Source organism: Pseudopipra pipra, chromosome 7 (assembly GCF_036250125.1).
Source record: "Pseudopipra pipra isolate bDixPip1 chromosome 7, bDixPip1.hap1, whole genome shotgun sequence".
NCBI lineage: Eukaryota > Metazoa > Chordata > Aves > Passeriformes > Pipridae > Pseudopipra > Pseudopipra pipra.
In genome coordinates, this window is record NC_087555.1 from 33,224,660 (window position 1) to 33,243,534 (window position 18,875).

At 38.9% G+C, this 18,875-nt stretch overlaps 1 protein-coding gene across 2 annotated transcripts in view; it reads right to left on the minus strand.

The window, feature by feature from the left end:
* Window positions 1-18,875, minus strand: part of TMEM163 (transmembrane protein 163) — a 92,630-nt gene that overhangs the window by 73,230 nt on the left and 525 nt on the right. The window contains exon 2 of one of the 2 annotated variants that reach the window (XM_064661568.1): window positions 14,080-14,199. The exons of the other annotated variant lie outside the window; for it this stretch is intronic. Within the exon in view, the coding sequence (XP_064517638.1) occupies window positions 14,080-14,199 (120 nt within the window). The remainder of the gene's footprint in view (window positions 1-14,079; window positions 14,200-18,875) is intronic. 2 annotated transcript variants of the gene reach the window in all.

The following is an 18,875-nucleotide window of genomic DNA, read 5'->3' on the forward strand; positions in this document are numbered from 1 at the left end:
TGTGTACATCACTGACATCACTGGATGCCATCCCTTCCTTCCAACTGGAAGTATGTCTGCTTTCTTCAATTATGTGAAAGCCATGGAAATCCTTAAGTCCAACTACATTTTTAGGAGTGTCATTAAAAAAAAGGCTGATTGTGCTTACTTCTGTGCAATATCACAGTAAAACCAAGAATACACAAAGCAAAGCAAAATTTTTAAAAACTTCCATCTTTAAAAGCACTTAAGTCTTCTGCCCATACGACAATTAGACAAGCCTTTGGCTTTTCCTCATGCCAGGGACACTGAGCTTTGACAGTGTACAGAACGTCAAAGGCTCTGGGACTGAAAGCAGCCCTGTCAAAGTCTGTCCCAAAGACTTGGCAAAAGGACTTGTGACACACAGGACACTGAAACCTTCTCAGGACTAACCTGCAGATGCAACAGGTTCACTGTTAGCACAAAATCTGCCCCTAAGAGCACCTCTGTATGTCTTCCTTACTTCCCATCCACATCCTCAAATGCTGACTGTGCCATATGAGGCTGCAATAGCTATAAAGATAAGGCAAGGCAACAATTCTCTATAGTTCTTCCTCAAATCTTCTATCTGAAGTTCCTGTCCATGCCAGGCACTGAAATAACACATAACACATACAACAAGGTCAGAAAAAATATGTCACCACAGAAGCACGTGCCTTAAACAAGTGATGTGCATTTGATTACAAAAAATTTGATATAATCAGTGATAAACAGTCTTAATTTTTAAACAAACTTCACACAGTATTTAGGGTGCTTTTTTCTGTTGTTTAAATCCATACCATATATGCGAACCTTTTCTCCTGTATTACAGAAGTTTACATATTATTTTGATGTGGTATTTTTGCAAAAGGGAAATTTAACAAGGTTTTTTACTGCTTAGCAGAAACCTGCATTGCAGCAGGAAGCCTATGCAGAAAATGTGCCTAGTACCCAGTCAGAGCAACAAATCACCAGCTCACTAATCTCCACTGTGCCTTACAGTCACTGCAAAACAGCACTGATTTCATAGGGAACTCAAAGCATTCCAGGAGGAGAAACAAAGTGAAACTTTATGTGCAGAAAGTTGTTTATTATGGTTCCAAGACATCATGGAAATCCTAACTTCATTCTGTATAGGTGAACACAACCTTTCAGCCACCTAAGAAAACCATCAGGGACAACACTCTGCTACAAGGATTAGGGAGACATCCCCCAATGCCACAGCAATCTTCAGGGATATAGGTGCCATAGCTGGTCTGACCCATTATACTCTCATCTCCCTTCCTTGTGTCGTGTCCTGAAAAATATTCACAGCTCTGTTACAAATTATCAGCAGAGTCTTACAGAGTAATAAATGCAGACTAAACTGTCTATATTCTGTGAATACTGTAACTTACCTTGTTTTAGAAAGCCACACTTTAGCCAGCCAAACCCCAAATGCCTGTTCAACTCCTGGCAAAATTAAAAAAGGGAAGAAGAATAAAGAAGAAAACATTTGGTAACCTCATGGAATCCAACTGCACTTTTGATGCAGCTTTCAAACCTTACTTTTGAACTGTGGACTGCTGAGTTTTGTTACAAAAACCTCCTATTATCAAAACCTCAGGCTCAGTTTTTCCCCAAAAGAGAAAAGGTACACGCAACAAACCTAGTCTAGTCCTGCAAAAAATAACATCAGACTTGTGCTGACATGAAAAGTTACACTGAACATCAGGTCAAACATACAGCTAAAAAAAATAGGTTCTTCCTTGAGAGTCAAGGCCTCACTAATGTGTTCCTGACAACTGTCAAGAGTCAAAACCACCTTACTTACTGCTCAAAGACACTTAAACATTTTTTAAACTGCCATCCTCCACAAGGATCTCTTCCTTGGTTTCAAAAACTTCATACACTTAGAACTCAAGGCAGGTTATTTCCTAACATTCTCTTGTCTTTTTTCATTTCTCAATGGTACTCATCTGATAGCAATTTTAAGTTGTAAAAGTTCTTTCTAGCATCTGTCTGACCAATGACAATGGCTACTAAAAGAAACAGAAGTTTGCCAGCACTGAAAATCAAATGTTAATCACATTTACCTTTCTCTACCACCTATGAAAGGGAGAAGAAAAAGAAACATGCAAGTCCCTAAGCACCTCATGAAACCTGAGAGGCACTGCACAATGTGAAGCTGTTCCACCATACAAAACTGCACAACCCTGTTGTCTTACTCTTAGTTGCCTATCAGGGCCTTTTCTCTGCTCCAGGTGATCAGCAAGGGGCCTAAACTGCATCACCAAAGTACATCAAGAGTAACACAACATTCCTCAAAACACACCAACCCAAAACACACCTCTCAGCTGTAAAGTTACTGAAGGGGCAACAAGAAGTCAAATGTATTTGAACACATTCAATCACAAGCATTAGAGAACAAAAAACTCTGTGACTCTGAAACAGCTTTCACAGGTTAAACCAGAACAAACTGTAGAAATTATCCCACAAATCAGTAGGTCTAATACTGAGCTGAAACAGCCTGCAATACCTGCCTGTAACTGTGCATACAAAATTCAGAGGAAGTTGTCACTACAGAAGACTTAAGGTACACATAAAAGTGTCAGCTACTGGGTAACAAAACAGTCCAATTTTTTGGCAGAAAAATCAGTTACTTTTTCATTTATCAAAACCTGATGTGTGCAGATGGAGAACAAGCTTACAGCAATAAAATCATTTTCCCAAAGCCACAAAGAAAGCTTGGGCTATGCCCAGGATTAGAACAGTCCCTGGAGCAAATTCTTGGCCCAGTCTCTGAGAATGTAGCAGGATCTGGATCAGTGTGAATTCACCTTTTTTCCTTAACATTTAAAAATGCTTGTGAGAGATTAAACAGGCTGCCTTAAGCAAATACTGTCTCACAAAAATGGGAGACAAGCTACTATGCTACAATGCTAAGTGGAGATGTAAGTCTGAAAACTGCTAATCTAGTACAAGTTCATCCTATTATTTGCCATAAGCTTCAGGGACCAGTGTTATGTTTCAAATTGAAGTAAACCCGTGGAAGTCAACAAATCCATGTTCTCCAGCTGAAGACCTGTCCCTATAAACTACCTTAAGTGTATTTAGGCGATTTCAAGCCTAAAGATTCCATAAGCCAATGAACTTTACTTGCAACATTACCCCTTCAATCAAAGCCTTGTTTTCATCCACCAGATGCTTCTCAGCAGGGAAATGCACACACCATAACTCAATGAGTATCTCTTAGTGGGAGAATAGCAGGAAATCCCTCTTTGAGCAGAGTTTGTCCAAGTGTTCATAGGACTTTAAATAAAAAAGTTGAAGCCTTTTGCTACCCACATCTCTATTAGATGTTTATGGTTCTGTTTTTTTTACACATGCACAAGCAGTAACTATGGGTTTCCCACAGCCAGAACTCATGGTAAAAGGTCCATAACTATGTTTTTTACCTCCTTAACTAAAAATCTGTACAAATTAACTTGCTGACCCATTTTTTTCATGGCTAGAGAGAGAATTGTTAAACAATCCTTTTCTTGTTGCAGGTAATTACACATAGAAATACCAAATCATGCTAAATGAAAAGGAGACACAGTTTTTAACTTGCCACAAGGATGAGCAAATGAATTGGCTCTTTTGGGTGCTATTAGTTCCACACAGTTAGACATTATAGTCTGATATGTGTTAGCCACAGCAGCAAGTCTGTGATGTCTATCAATTTGGGAGGTGCACAATATTCCTCTGGGCATACACAGAGCCCTCAGTCACGCTCTTACACAATGAGCTGAGACCGATGCCTCACATCTCTCTTCCTGTGCTCCTGGCAGCACTAACAGACATGCAAATTGAACAGAAATCAGTGCTGGTCCAGGCTGTCTGCCTCGTGCTGTTTTCTCCTAACTCCTTAACTATGCCTTTAGGAAGTGATCTGCCAGCACTGCAATCACCGTCAGTTTTGTCACCAGATTCCATGATATCAGCCAGGTCTGATGCTGCTCACCTGGCTCTGCCCTGCGTTTTCCATGGAGCTGTTAGCAACATTTCTTGAGGGTTAACTCAATTCATATTAAATGTGGGTTTCACTTCAACATTTCAAGCATACCTTAATCTATTGTCGTCTATCAGGTGAAAGAGAATGGGAATGCATGGAGCCACTTTTATTTTCCCCAGCTATACATTCCAGCTGACACTGCAGGATGCATTTCCATTCTATTAAATCTCCCACTGAACGACAATAAATCTTTCTTCTAAAATTTGAGGTTTTTCTTTCCGGAGCCTGGGGAAATACTGTCATTCTTTGGCCACTGAAATGTTTCATTAAAGAATGTGATCTGTGGACAGTGCACTTAGATGTGTATTTTCTTCGCCTTGATACATTGAAAAGATACCTTGTAATTAACAGTTCCTTGATGCATAATTTTTAATTGCAGAAGACAAATAATCCTCATATCTGATGAGAAAACTTCATTTAGGATTCAGCCAAAGATCCTGTTCTGCAGTTGATCTCACTCATGTTCTCAGCATCACACCTAGCACAAAAATGGTCCAGAGATCTCTCCAGAAAGGAGAGATGGTGGTGCAAGTGCCAGAAGCCACTTATTCTGCAACAGTTCCTGGAAGGCAGATGCTTCTTGTCTACCTATTTTTATGACATCTGCCAGACTATCCCACTTCCTCTGCAGTTTTTCTGTCTAGCAAAATACCAGCTGGTTATTTCTGGTCACCCCTCTTTGACTAAGCACTGACTAATCTGCATCTTCGAACTCTGAAGATAAGCTTATCTGTCCCTTTCTCTGCACATTCAGAGGAAAAAGAGCAGTAATGGGTCATACAGGAAAGTCAGAAGAGATAAGTAGGAGCTCCTTATGGTTCTTCTGGAGAAGACTGGTTTGCAAATGAAGGTTAAAGTCTGTTAAAAGTTACCTTGTCTTTCCCCATCTCCAGACTTCTGGATTCAGTCTTTACCAAAGACTGATAATCCTTTTTTGAATAAAACTAATTTGACCAGGTTGTACTATTCTTTTAACACAATGCATCAAAGTTTTCCAATCTTTCAACGCAAAAGACAACCAACCAACACTACAGCTGCTTGACAGATTATCAAAGCCTATGATGAGATGAGAACAACTGTTAAACCCTTAACCAAGTGCTACCTCCCCAATGAAAAAACAAAACAAAACACCAACCCCACCAATCAATCCAACACTGCAGTATTTTCACCTATTTTTAATTTAGGTTAATATTTGTGTAATATTTTTGGTAAGTTACAGTAATGGATTTATCAAACCACACACACACATCATTTTACTGTGTGCCAGAAATGCCCAGAACTGCAGTGGACAAGCACAGCTGCTTAACACAGCACAACCAGGTTGCAGTACAGTTTATCACCTACAAAGATAAATACTAATTTTTTCATACGAAATAGCAAATCATTTTATCAAACTGAATTTCTCACAAGGTCTGTATTAATATTCCTTTCCTCAAAAAGTGTCACAGCATGTAAAAAAATAGAAGTATGCCGGACACAAGGTTTATGCTCTTGCATTTTCAGAACCCAAAGTGTCCATCAGTTCACTCTGAGCTCAGGAGGAGCAGTGCCACCTATTCACACATCACCCTCTGTCACAATCGATTTTCTCTGTGACCACTCTGTATATCCCCACAAGTCTCCCTGGTGCTCCCATTTCTCAGCCAGCACCAGAGCTGACACAGGGAAGCACGAGTGTCATCCAAGCCACAGTTAGTCCTGCTGCAGCCAGGTACAGAGCTGCTGGAAGCTGGAGTGCACTGAAAGAAGCAGATATTACTTATGGGATTATTTTACTAAGTTCTCCTACAGCACAGTTTGGTTCTCCTACCAAAGTGAGATGAGTCATCTGCAAGTAAAATTCTGTACTGAAAAAGTATTAAAATGTAGCAAGTTCCAACTTCCAGCAAAAGGAATTCAAGCACTGTTACTGAAAAATCACAGAGAATAAGTTCCAAGAAGGAAACACCAAGTACTATCAACCTCCCAGTAAACAAAGGTTACAAATGTTATTAAAAAAATAAATCAGGTTTAAGTTTACATTTTTGTTTACATTTTATTGTCTACTAAGTTAAAAAGCATGAATAGTTTAAGATTTCTGGCAGAAGAAAACTTAAGGAGGAGAAAGCTGTGTTCTGATTTTCATTAGTTTCACTGCTACAAATTCAGTAGTGCTTTACATCCTCACAAAATTCAAACAATAAAGTGATACTATACAATGAATATTGAACATGCATTTTCTTTCATTAATTTTGATTTCCAGCTCCAGATGCAAAGTACAACTTCACCTTTGCCAATAAAAAAAGAAGCGAATTTTTTTAATTGGGAGAGCAGAGAAAACATCTCATGCACTATGAAAATCCAATTCTACTGGTGTATCAGAAACCTCTTAACACATCCATACCTTTGCACAATCCTGCAACAGCTGAGGTACTACTTTGCAGAACTGACACTAGAGTGATTGATGGAAAATACATCTGACTTTTAGGACTGCAGTGATGGTTTTCCAAAGGGCAGATGGACACCCACTTGCTTATGTGATATAGCAAATACAGTAAGAGCAACGACTGAGACTGGTACTAGAAGATCATTTATATTCAATTTTTTACATAAAAAGTCAAACAGGTTTTTCATTGACAACAATTAATACCCATCACATGTAATATACCTAATATTACTATTTTTTTCTAATTATTTCTGTCTACTTTTAGTAAAGAAACACATTCTTCATCCACTATAAGCTGGGGATGGCTGTAGGGCACATCATTCCCACATCATCTAGTTATCACCAGTTGGGGTGCCTTAAACCCTCCTCATTAAATGTTCAATTCTTTTCCCATATGAAAAATTCACACTGTAACAACAACTGTCTCTAATGGCACAGTATAATTCTCTCAGGGATATGAGTAGGATCCATGACATCCATCCAATTATTTAACAATACCTAGTTATTTAGCTTACTTATTTGTACATCACACTTTGTTACTCGACTGTACTCTCATAGTTGGAGCCTCTGAACCATCAAACACAGAGTTGACTTTAACAGAATCCTGGCAGAGACCTGATGGCAAAGCTGAAGACCCAATTTCAAGCATCTAAAACCTCCTGCTATAAAATAAATATTATATATATTAGAATATGTAAATTATATATATGGTATAAATAATGCAGCATAACATAGATGTTAATCCATCTCAAGGATGTTACTGTTCTTCCTGGCCTAGATATTGCACGGACTTATTTCAGACTCTTGCACACAAAATAAACCCCAACAAAATCTCTGAAAGGAAAAATAAAACAACAAGGGAAAGAACTGTGATTGTGACTATTACACTAAATAGCCTAGATTTAACATATTTGCATGTTTCTCGTTCTTCATGTAATGATGTTGCAGTGCTAGTTTTCCCTAAATATCAGTATCCTGGTTTAATTTCAAATCTCTTTGGGATGATCTTCTCTCATGAGAAAGGAATAAGTACTTAGCACAAGGAATGATTAAATTGCAATTCCTTAATGCAAAAATACAACAGGTTGCTGTGTTTTAAAGGTTAGCACTTAAACACAAACCCAGCTGTTTTAATAAGCTTCCAACACAAAAACAGTTTTTTAATTGTTTACTGGTCAAATACATTATACCATTGTATAGCCTGTTCTAGATTTCACAGACTTCTACCATCATTTTTCCTGCCAGCTAAGGAAAAGATTTCATGAAGTGTGAAGCATTGCAGATTTTAGACCTACACTTCTGTTCAACAGCTATCAGTCTTGAACTTGACATCCATATGTTATTTTCTCCTCCCAAGAAAGTCACTTAGAGTTTTGTATGCCTGAAAAAAAAAATTAGGCAGGCCTTTACTGGCCTCTTATTTCATTTTCAGTGAATGAAAATTGCATTTTCCTGTCATTAAGTACAGACTGACCTATACAAAAGGCTATCTTCTGCCAGTGTTGCCCAGAAAATGGATCTTTTGTCCTTCAGATATTGCATGTAACATGGTTAGGACCAAACTCTATTTTTGACTCCAGTGGCGCAGCTATAACGGAGACGACAGGGAAGCACAAGTGTCACCAATATCAGAACTCTACCTTGGGAATTTAAGTTCCATATTTCATTAATGCTTCTGAGAGACTGCAGCCCTGAAGCATCTGTCTTTTTGTAACTGATGTAATTAAATGCCCTGAAAAATATGCAAAGTGAGAGATCTGCATACTACCACACAGCAGTTCTATTCTGTATTTAGTCTTTGCTTGTTTTTAAGTGTCTGTGTGGTACTGTGACTTGAAATATAACTTTCTGAATAAATGTAATCTGCTCTACTGAAAAAAAAAAAAAGAAAGAAAAAAGAGAACAACAACTCCCAGGTTTTTAGGAGTGAGAAATGTAATTCTGTATAGTTCCTGGAAGATAAAACACAAAGACCAAGACTTTTCGTATGGCCAGTGATCCTGCAGAGCTCTGTTTAGTACCCAGCTGAGACACTCTAAACCTGGCCTGAGTGCTGAATGCCCATCATTTGTCTGAAATTCAGTGACCTTTAAAGAATACTGAATTGAATATCCAAACTAGAGAGCCTCAGAACCATGAACCTTCCCCTACATTTTTTATTAATAGTATTATTATGATTCACAGCTGTGCCCAGGATATACTAAGTACTGTGCAAACATAAGGGAAAACCCACTTATATTTAATTTTTCAAGCAAGAATAGGAATGGTTCACTGAGAAAATGATATATTCATCAATAAATTAATATAGTCACTCCCCATCTCAGTTGTCTGAGCGGTATGTCTGAGATGAGGAGTGACAGATCACATCAATATGAGCATGTGAGCATCCAGAGAATGACACCTTTGATTGCTCAATATTTGTCCCATGTAACTTCATTTGCATGCACCAGAGTAGCATAATAGTGGAGGAAAATCAGCAGTCACGTCCTACAGCTGACCCAAATGAGACTTTATGACTCAATGTCATTCCAATGAAGAAAGTGGACCTGGAGCCGCTTCCTAAATTTGTTGGCATTTATATCTGTCTGTTAGAATCTGAATTAGCATGAAGCTTTACTCTGAAAGTAAGACCTACCCTGAAATTTTTAAGACTGTGGACCATACATTTCAAACAGAATGCCTCTCTAATCTCAGTATGTGAAAGTTCACTTTAATAAATATTTTTTTAGTGATTAATTCTGAAACACAAATGATTTTGTATACAAAATCAGAACATCAGTGTCTTTTGCATTTATTTGTAATATCTTACCCGTGGCCCAATAGCTAATCCTATAATAGCAAATACTCCCACCTACAGAACTGTATGTACCAAGTTTCCACCTGAGATACTCTACAGATTAACACAATTCACCTTATCAAGATAACAACACTTACTGCACCAGACTACCAGGATATGACCTCAAATCATGGACCTATTGTTGCACTCGAGTTTTCAGTTATTTCTGCACAGCTAAACTTCAAACATGCCTGTGGTGATCTAAAAGGAGTGATCTCTAAAGCAAACATGCAGATAGGTTGGACAACCTGCTGTGACTTCCCCAGCACTTTGCCAGCATCCCAGTGCCACTCCCTGGGATGATCAGCACGCAGGGCCTGGCCTGACCACACTGGGATGGGCTGTCTGCAAGCCCTTGACAAAGCTCACATTTACAAAGGCACACATTCTAAATCTTCTCCAACTACAAAGAGAGCTTTTAGTGCAGAATTTGGCCTGTACATTGTTTTGATATATTGATATGACCACTCCATTCACTGTGAAACCATTTTAGCTAATCCAATAAGGAAGATGAATGAACACACTGCTTTCGGTGAATCGAGTCTCCACAGGACAAAAAATAACAGACAATGGGTTTGTTCTCTGCTTTGACAATATTATCAAAGCAGAGCAGAAACCAAACTGGAACAGCAAAAGCTATATTTGTATATTCTTTAAAATTACGTTTTAGTAACGTAAATGTCAAGAAACTAATAATGGGTTTCAAAACACCAGAGTTTCATTCCACCTGCAATAGTACCTCATCCTCAAATATGATTCTGAAACTAGACTAGTAAGAACCTTTAATACTGCAGCTACAGAAAGAAGTTATAGTTGTAATTATGAAATCACTGCAGCCTTATACTACACAGACACAAACTGCAAATAAAAAAAAACAAATCAGAAAGATGTTCATGTTTTATCATTCTTTTCTTGTGTTATTGTAAATCAGAAACAATTATATTAAAATTATTATTCCAGTACTTCCTTGGAGTGCTACGGAATAATCTAATATTCATTTCAATAATTTTTATCCTGTTCAGACTCAGTTTATTACTATATATTTATAACAATGTAAATCCACTCTTGATGGGAATTCTACAAGCATGAATTTTTCAGGCAGCATTGAAATGAAGAGCAAAATTAATTTATTCACCAGGCATAGATTAACATTTGATCATAAAAGTATTGCACAAAACCACGTCAAAAGATTCTGAGAGCACCTAACTTTCAGCCATTAAAGACAATACCATAGGGCTCCACTGACCTCAAGGACCTCACAAGTTTAAGTCTGTAGAGATTTTATTGAAGCCTCATGCAACTACATGCTGGAGAACAGCACCTCCAACAGCACCCAAAGCCAGTGAGACCAACTGATTACCACGGTGCAGGAGCTGTGTTAGAGACAGCAGCCGAAACTTCCAAATGGTCTTTTACAAGTACAGCATTTCTGTAGTAAAGTTAAGTTTATTGAGTACCTGATAGTAAGAGATCTCTTCTTTCAGCTAAGGGGAAAAGCTGATTTCGTGGCCGGTGCAAGTCCTACTTCTCAGTATTAGTGAATGAAAGATGACAACTTCACTTTCCCTTAAGCACTCCTGCTCCATATCCAGCCTAGCCTAGCTGAGCTTTCCAGATCCAGAGCACAGACACAGTTTGATGTATATACCAGCGTCTAAACTCCTATATTCTGGTGTTTCAGGCCACAAAACACCCCATCCCAGAGAGAATACATAGCATACACCTGTTTTATAGAGGTGTATATAAGTATGTCATAGCTTGAATTTTTGCACCTTACAATACACTGCACACAGGTTTTTTCTAATAGCAACACACAGACATCAAAGCAATGGGGATGTTATCACTCTCTACAACTAACTGAAAGGAGGTTGTAGTGAGCTGGGGGTTGGCCTGTTCTCACAGCTAACAAGTGACATGAGGAGTGGAAACGGTTGCAAGTTGCTCCAGAGGAGGTTTAGATTGGATATTAGGAAAAATTTCTTCACTGAAAGGGTGGGCAGGCATCGGAACAGGCTGCAAAGTGGTGGAATCATCATCATCTCTGGAAGTGTTTAAACAACGCGTGAATGTGGCATTCAGGGACATGGTTTAGTCATGAACGTGGCAGGGCAGTTTTAAGGGGCTCAATGATCTTAAAGGTCTTTTCCAGCCTTAGCATTCTATTATTCTATGATATCAAGCCTCATTTGCCATAGGTCAACCATTCCAACCTACTCTAATGATGGAAAAGCATAGTGTTGGAAGAAACCAGACTAGTCTTTAAAGGAAGGATGGTGAGTAGACCATAACAAAAGGAAAGGAAGTCTAGTTACAAACACTTGGTTGGAAAAGCAGGCTCCTGAACCACTTCCCTACTTTCCACATGGGCATCACTCCCCTTGGTGTTTTTCTTACCTTTCATGTCCTCCATTTCTTCAACTGCATTTATCAAATAACATCAGTTCCCTGGCCCAGTATCTTTTCTATATTAAGTGCTGCAAAAGCAGCACCATGAGATACAAGCGCAGGAAAGAATTTTGAATCCTGTAAGAGGATAAAATAGAAATTTGCAGGAAGAGAATTTATAGAGGAGTCAGAAAGAGTAGTGAGAATACAGTCCGTGTAGCCCAACTATTAGCAAAAGATCCATTTTTCACTGAAATGGAACATCAGGACTGTATTGCCAACACTTCACCATCACAGACAAGAGGTGAAACGGAAAGAGGATGCTTTAAATAGCAGGTGTTTGCAAAGAATTGTCAGTGTCAGACACCCCAAAGTGACAACTAGTCATTTATATCAAACAGGCAGCATATTGTGGTCACCTGGCACCTCTCCCAACTCATGGACTGGCTAGAGGAACCTGCTAAAAGGACAGCACAGAGGAAGAGAGCAGCCAATGTGAGATGACAAACTGAGCAGAACTTCTGAATTTGCATGGGGGAGCAAAGTGTTTCTAGAAGAGTCACTGTATTTTCCTCAAAGATTAAAAATTTTTAATACTACACACATGAAAAGCCCTGGCAATGCTTTTGTGGCATGTAAGTTAACTGTCAACTGCCTACTAAGAGATTCCATACAGATTTAATATATATCTGTGAGCTGATTCCTCTTCTATTCTTCATAAATTTAGCTTCTGCCATGGGGAAAGATACATTCCAAAAACATCATAATTAGTCTACTACTGACAGCTGATTTCAGTAGTTCAATGCCAATCCCCTCCAGCTGAGTAAGCAACCACAGTATATCCAGGCAGGGACTACATACTTTGCTGGTTTTTTTTCTCTCTAAACACTAACGGAGTCCCAAAAATAAGGAGGGGGGGGAGAAAAGAAAAATAAAAAGAAAAAAATAAAAGGTTTCAGAAAATTTCTGAAATTTCTGAAATCCCTAACTAATCTTACAAAATGTTTTAAAAGATCCTTTTAAAAGAAAGCGTTTTAGTTATCTGTATTACACTTATGTCTTGCAATCCTGACAAATGAAAATGTAAAATAAAATTAAGCCATTTCACAATAAAACTATAGTGTTAGTAGGTAACAAAATTATTTTGTAACACTGTACTTACTTTTATGTTGCTTCAGTAGCAAAGACAAACTACTGTATTTTCATGAAGCAGAACAAAATGGAAACTTGTTTAGTTCTCTTGTTAACATTACAATTCTTTACAGTGTCAGATTCTGGTTTTAAGTGTTCCTTCTCTTTTTGCTTATTTTTGAATCAAGTTATTGTATCTGTGTTTCTATACAAATTGCTCTGAGTAATATATGTTGAGTTTTCAGAGACCATTTGGTCAGATTTTAATAACCTCTCCTGGGAGCTGACACCAACTTCCAGCAGCAGGTCATACAATGCAGATTAGAATAATAAAAGACATGCTGCTGTGACTTCAAAAAAAAAAGGAAAAATAATGCAAGTCTGTCTTTATCAAGCTCGAGATTGATGTTTTGAGACTTCTTTGATGTCTCCTAGATGGAGCTTTCCTTTTGTTTATATAAACACATGAATTCAGTCACTTCTGATTTTTCCTTCTTTCAAACAGAGAATGTGCTACTACAAAGATTTTGTTCCAGATTCCACACTTCCTTTTGTCTTTAATGTGTTACTTAATTGACCAAGATAGAAAGCTTGTATTCTACAAATTGGCATTGAACTAAAATATATATTTACACAATGTTGTTTTTTTCCCCAGTTTTGAAATAATAGTAATATATTTCTTTTTTTTTCCACATGGCTTTGGTTTGGGTTTTTTTCTACTCAAATTATTTGTGTAAAGGTAAACTAGAAAAAATGCCTTGAAACTTTTAGAAAAACACTGGTCTAAAAAAGAAATTGGGATTTCTCTTCCAGATTAGTGTTGTCTTAAAGTATCTGTCAGTGTAATACAGATAAATTTTATATTTCTCCCTTACAATTCACTATTCTTTATTATAGTTTTCCCACTACAAATCCCAAGTGGATTGAGACTTGTCATATTTGACCCCTTTGGTTAAAAGCAACCCACTGCATAGTGATTTTTTACACTATTCTCTAAAATGAACAGTTCCACATGCATAAATGCTAGCAGGAAGCAATGTCTCCCGTTTCTTTCTCCGACCTTCAGCAGCCCTATCCTCTGCAGAAAAAAGCCAACAGTTTTACTAATTTATAAGCAACATGCAGACACAGGCAGTCTAGAGAGAAACCTCTATAGCAGCTGCAAAGAAAAAACATAAGAAAGCTTCCACAAAGAGAGAAATTCTGAGACCAAAAGAAAAACAAAAAGGAAGAGGTGTGAAGATTTAAAATATTCCCAATACTCACTGAAAGCAGCCACGGCAAGAGCCAGTGTGACAATAATGGAGACCCAGGAAACCCACAATGCCTTCTTTCTGTAGCTTTGAGCTTCATGAGGTTTTAGCCTTGTACTGCTTTCTAGTAAACCTGATAAGCAATAAGCAAAGAGGGTATGAACAATACATTGCTCCTTTTAAAAACACAGCTGTGTTAGTTCAGCCCTATATTTACATATATTTCCATTCTATATTACATATAGAAGCAATACAGAATCAAATCCTGCTCACATTATTAAGGCTGAGTGCTTGAGGTCACCAGAAACATGCAAGTAAGCAAGAAAAGCACACTCAAGCTGTTTTGATTTCACACAGAACGACCCACATATCAATCACTTGAAAGGAGCACTGCAGTTGTAGGGCAGTTACGGGAATTCACACCACTTAACATTTTCCACCTGTACATCTACACAAGAAATGGCTCAGTCCTGTGCTCATTCAGATCAAACCTCGTATCAGAACTCCAGGATCCTGAATATAATTAACACAGGAGAGAAACTCGTGCTCACCAGTCTCTGTGGAATAACCTCCTGATGCCCAGGGATATACTGCACGGATTGTGCACGGAAGTAAAAGCGGGCAAGCCTTAGAATGAAAGCGGCTGCAGCTGAAAAAACATCTTGAAGTGTATTGTCCTTCATTTGAGGTAAGAACACATTCCCATCAGGGGCTAAGTGAGGAACTAATTCTGTCCTAACTGCAATCAGTGTAGAAGTCTGTTGAACACAAAGGAATGCGGTTGCTTTCTCTTTTTTGATGATTTTAATTTGTGGAAGTTTTTTGTCCACTCATCTTAAATCACAGAGAATGCAGGTTAAAAATAAATTAACAGTATTCTCTGGTTTTTATTCTCTCAGTCTGAATCTTAGGCCACTTCTAAAATGCATGCAGTCTTTAGATATTTGTCTTCTGTATATTCCGTTCTGATCCTTTTATGTTTAATGTATTCAGCTCATTTAAAACATACATTCTTTTTCACTAGCGTGTTCCAGCTCAAATCTGCCTAACTGGAGAGAACACCTGATGGCTTTAAGCTTCTTAATTAATTACTCCAAAAGATGTGGGTGGTTCCTCTCAGGTGATGAGCACTTTTCAGAGAGATTTTTCTGCACTGAATGCACTGAACTGGGATACTGGTTTAATAGCACAACTTTCTGTAGTTGGACTAAGGGTTGAGAACAAGGGCTCTGGTAAACTCAGCATCAGATCAAAATGTAACAGTGGACTCTGTTATTATCCTCACCTTCCCCAGTTTTCTCTCTGATGGATATAGCCACTTTCAAGGCAGGAACACCTCATCAGGTTCTCAGTGTCCTTCTGGATCCACACCGTGTTTAACCAAGTTTATTAACCTTAACAGATATTAATTTCAACTGACTTTAATATACTGGCTGAAAACTGCCATGGTTTTGGAATCAACTCAGAACTGAATCAGACATCTCTGCCTTGGGGGCAGCAATGTGTCAGCAGAGGGGCAGGCGTCCAGGGGTGGCAACAATTTGAACCATCAGATTTTATTCTGCCACTTGAAGTCTGTTAAAATTACTGGTTCTAATCCTAGCATAATTGGTGGGCTTCATGCTGCCTTGGGAAAACGCTTCATGCTTTTTACACCTCAATTACAATAAAGCAGAGGGAGTTTCTTTTCGGCAGTTCAAAAAGCCACTCTGAGATTTTCATGCTTGTACTGTGTTCTTAGAAAATTTAAAATATCATCATGCTTTTGTGCTATACACTTCCCCCTTTATGAATGGAAAAGAACCTGCAAACTTACATGCACCAGGCCCTACATTGAAATGATATCTGTTTCTTATTATGAGTATTCTTTCTTTGTTTAATACATGAAAACTGCCAGATGACAACTCTGAGAGGTTTGAGTCTGTTAGGAATAGCACTGCACAGCTATTTCTCACATGCTCGCCTTCATTTGTGTGAAGAATTTTTTTTTCCCCTAATGTTTGGCCTATCTTCTGCTACTATATATAACGATGCACAGTTTAATTGCTGTCTGAGGTAATTTAACAACACATCTTGAAATAAAGGAGAGATTTCTGCTAACACAGCCATAGAGAAAACACATCTTCTCACATTTTGTGTCTCCACCCCTCTCACCCCCTCCCCAAACCAAGGATTTTAAATAATGGCCCAAAATTTGATGGAACGTAAAGCAAAGTAGGTTTTCTTAGCCAATTTTGATTCTCAACATTTCAAACCTCAAATAAACACATATCAGAATGACAGATAACCTCACCTGTTTCTTTCGTTAAAGACATCCTATAAGTCATGTGAGCTACAGCTCACTGTTACCTGGGAAGTCCAACATACGTGGTTGATATTTAAAAATCAAACAATATCCTAATTAAATTGAGGAATGTATAATGAGCCCCACAACCAGTGTAGCACTGCTGATTGCTATTCACATGTCAAGCACGTGTCCAGTATGACAGAGACTGTGATCTTTATAAAACTGAACCACTTCTGCCGTGTGTGTGTGTGTGTGTGTGTGTGTGTGTGTGCGTGTGTTTCCCTCTGTCTCTCAAAATGGCTGGCATATTCTAGCTGTCAGGGATGTGATCCCTTCCTTCCTAAAATAATTCACATAAATTTTCTCTATCTAAAATTTTCCACCCTGAGAAAGATCATATAATTCTTACGAGTGTCCTAAAGCTGGCACGGAATAATACAGACTCATTCACATGACTACCAAGCCCATAGCATGAAAATCATTTAGAAGCAACGACAGCTCATTAATTTACACACAACAACACAATTCACAAGGTAAACCACCATATTTTTTCCACTGACCAAAAGAAAGCAAGTTTTAAGCATCTACAGGAGGCTGAAAGACAATCTTTCAGTATGACCTGCATTGCTAAAAAAAAAAGAGCTGGCACCTACAAATAAAATTCCTCCACCCTGAAATTAGCAAACTGAGTAATTTTATTGCCATTAATTTATTTAGCACATGGATATCCTTAAGGTATAGAAAAGATGATGAACTGGTTAAATCCACTGGATTTTTACTTTGTCTTTCAGTATCTTCATATATTAACAGATTTTCTTCCCATAAAAAAAATCAGAAGGAGAAAAAACCTGCCTAACAGTTGCAGAACACAAGCTTGGCATATTTGTGAAGTGATTCTAGGATATTCTTTACCATATGCTGACTTACCAGAAGTACTTTTCTATTTGGCTAAGGGATTATTTTAAAATGTCAAGCTAGAATTTGTGGAAGAGATCAGGCTAATAAAAAAACCTGTTCATCTAAGAATGTTAATTCAGGGACACAATACACAAAATTATCATTGATTTTGGATCTGGCTCTTGAAGAGCAAATATCTTGTTCCAAAATTTGGGGTTAGTTTTTATTTTTAGCAAACATGGAAGCATCATCTCTATAACTGGATCTGCTATGATTCATTGGAAAGGATCGTAAGAAAAAGTACGATCTGAAAGGACAGACTGTTAACATTTTCAACAGGGACAACCTGCAAAAAGCATACCAGATTTTCCTCTACAATGACTGGGAATTATCCTGGTACATGGAATCAGTGACTACAGAAAAGGCTAAAAAGAAAGCTTCTGCCAGGGCTGTAAGAAGAGCATGAAGGCAAAGAAGGAAATAAAATCAGCAGCTTTAGTCTCATCTCCCTCATAGAAAGAAATAGTTTAGGAACAACAGGCAATCTGGTATTATGGAATTACCCTTAATACCAAAAGGGACAGATTTTAACTTTCTCTCTGTCATACTGGGCACAAATTAAAAATTTCTGCAATCAAACTTCCATGTTTGAACTAAAATCAAAATTCCTCACTCCCATTATTTAAAAGAGGAACCAAAGCCTCAAATTGTCCTCAGGTACAGTGTCTGTCCTCTGCCTTTGGTGGTGACAATGAGGGTACCCCTTGATTAAGGGCTGTCCCCAGCCCCAACATGACAGAAACCTGTCAGGAAGGTGGTGATTGCTCTTCCCTCTTACTTCTCTACTTTGTGTCTAGGATTTGTGAGCAAGCACAGGCATTTGGAAAGCTGGGAAAAGAATGGGAGATAGAGGGGGTAACGTGTAGAGGGATTATGGATGAAGGCTGAGAACACAAAAAGGACTCTGGGGTGCTGAAAGCAAAATGAAAAAGCAAAAAAAAAAAAGGCAACAGAGAGGCTAAGGGAAGCCTATACATGAAATAAAAAATGGAGACAAACTGTGTGGAATTGGAGCCTGGAGGCGGTGTGGAGGACAGGGCAATGGGGTGGGTTAAAATGGCAGCTGCCTTTGTGGGCGGCAGGTACGTGAGTGCCTTACACACCCTGAACAGATGTCCGAAATAGGTGTGTTAGGATAAATGTGCAACACGGTTTGGAAGCAGGCAGCTTTCCACCCCCAGTCAGTTATTTAGGTAAATAACAAAAAACGAGTTATGTGGAAGTGCGATGCATGGCGGGGGAAGAGAGACAAGGCGTGAGACCAGTGCCCCGACTTCAGCCCCCAGCCTGGCTGGGGCGGACCCCCCCCAGATACGCCCCGATGTGCCCCTGCTCGGGGTGGCGGCTGCGACCGGGCAGGGAACCTCAGCGGCCAGGAAACCTCCGGCCCTGCCTGGCCCTGCCCGGCCCTCCCGGGAGCACTGGGAACACCGGGAGCCACTCGCGCCCCTCGCCCGGGCTCTGCCTGTGGAGCCATGTGCCGCCGGCACCCGCTCCCCCGCCAGGCAGGCAAGTTTCCGGGCGAGGTGGGAACAGCCACGAATAGAGTTTATAAAAATACTTCA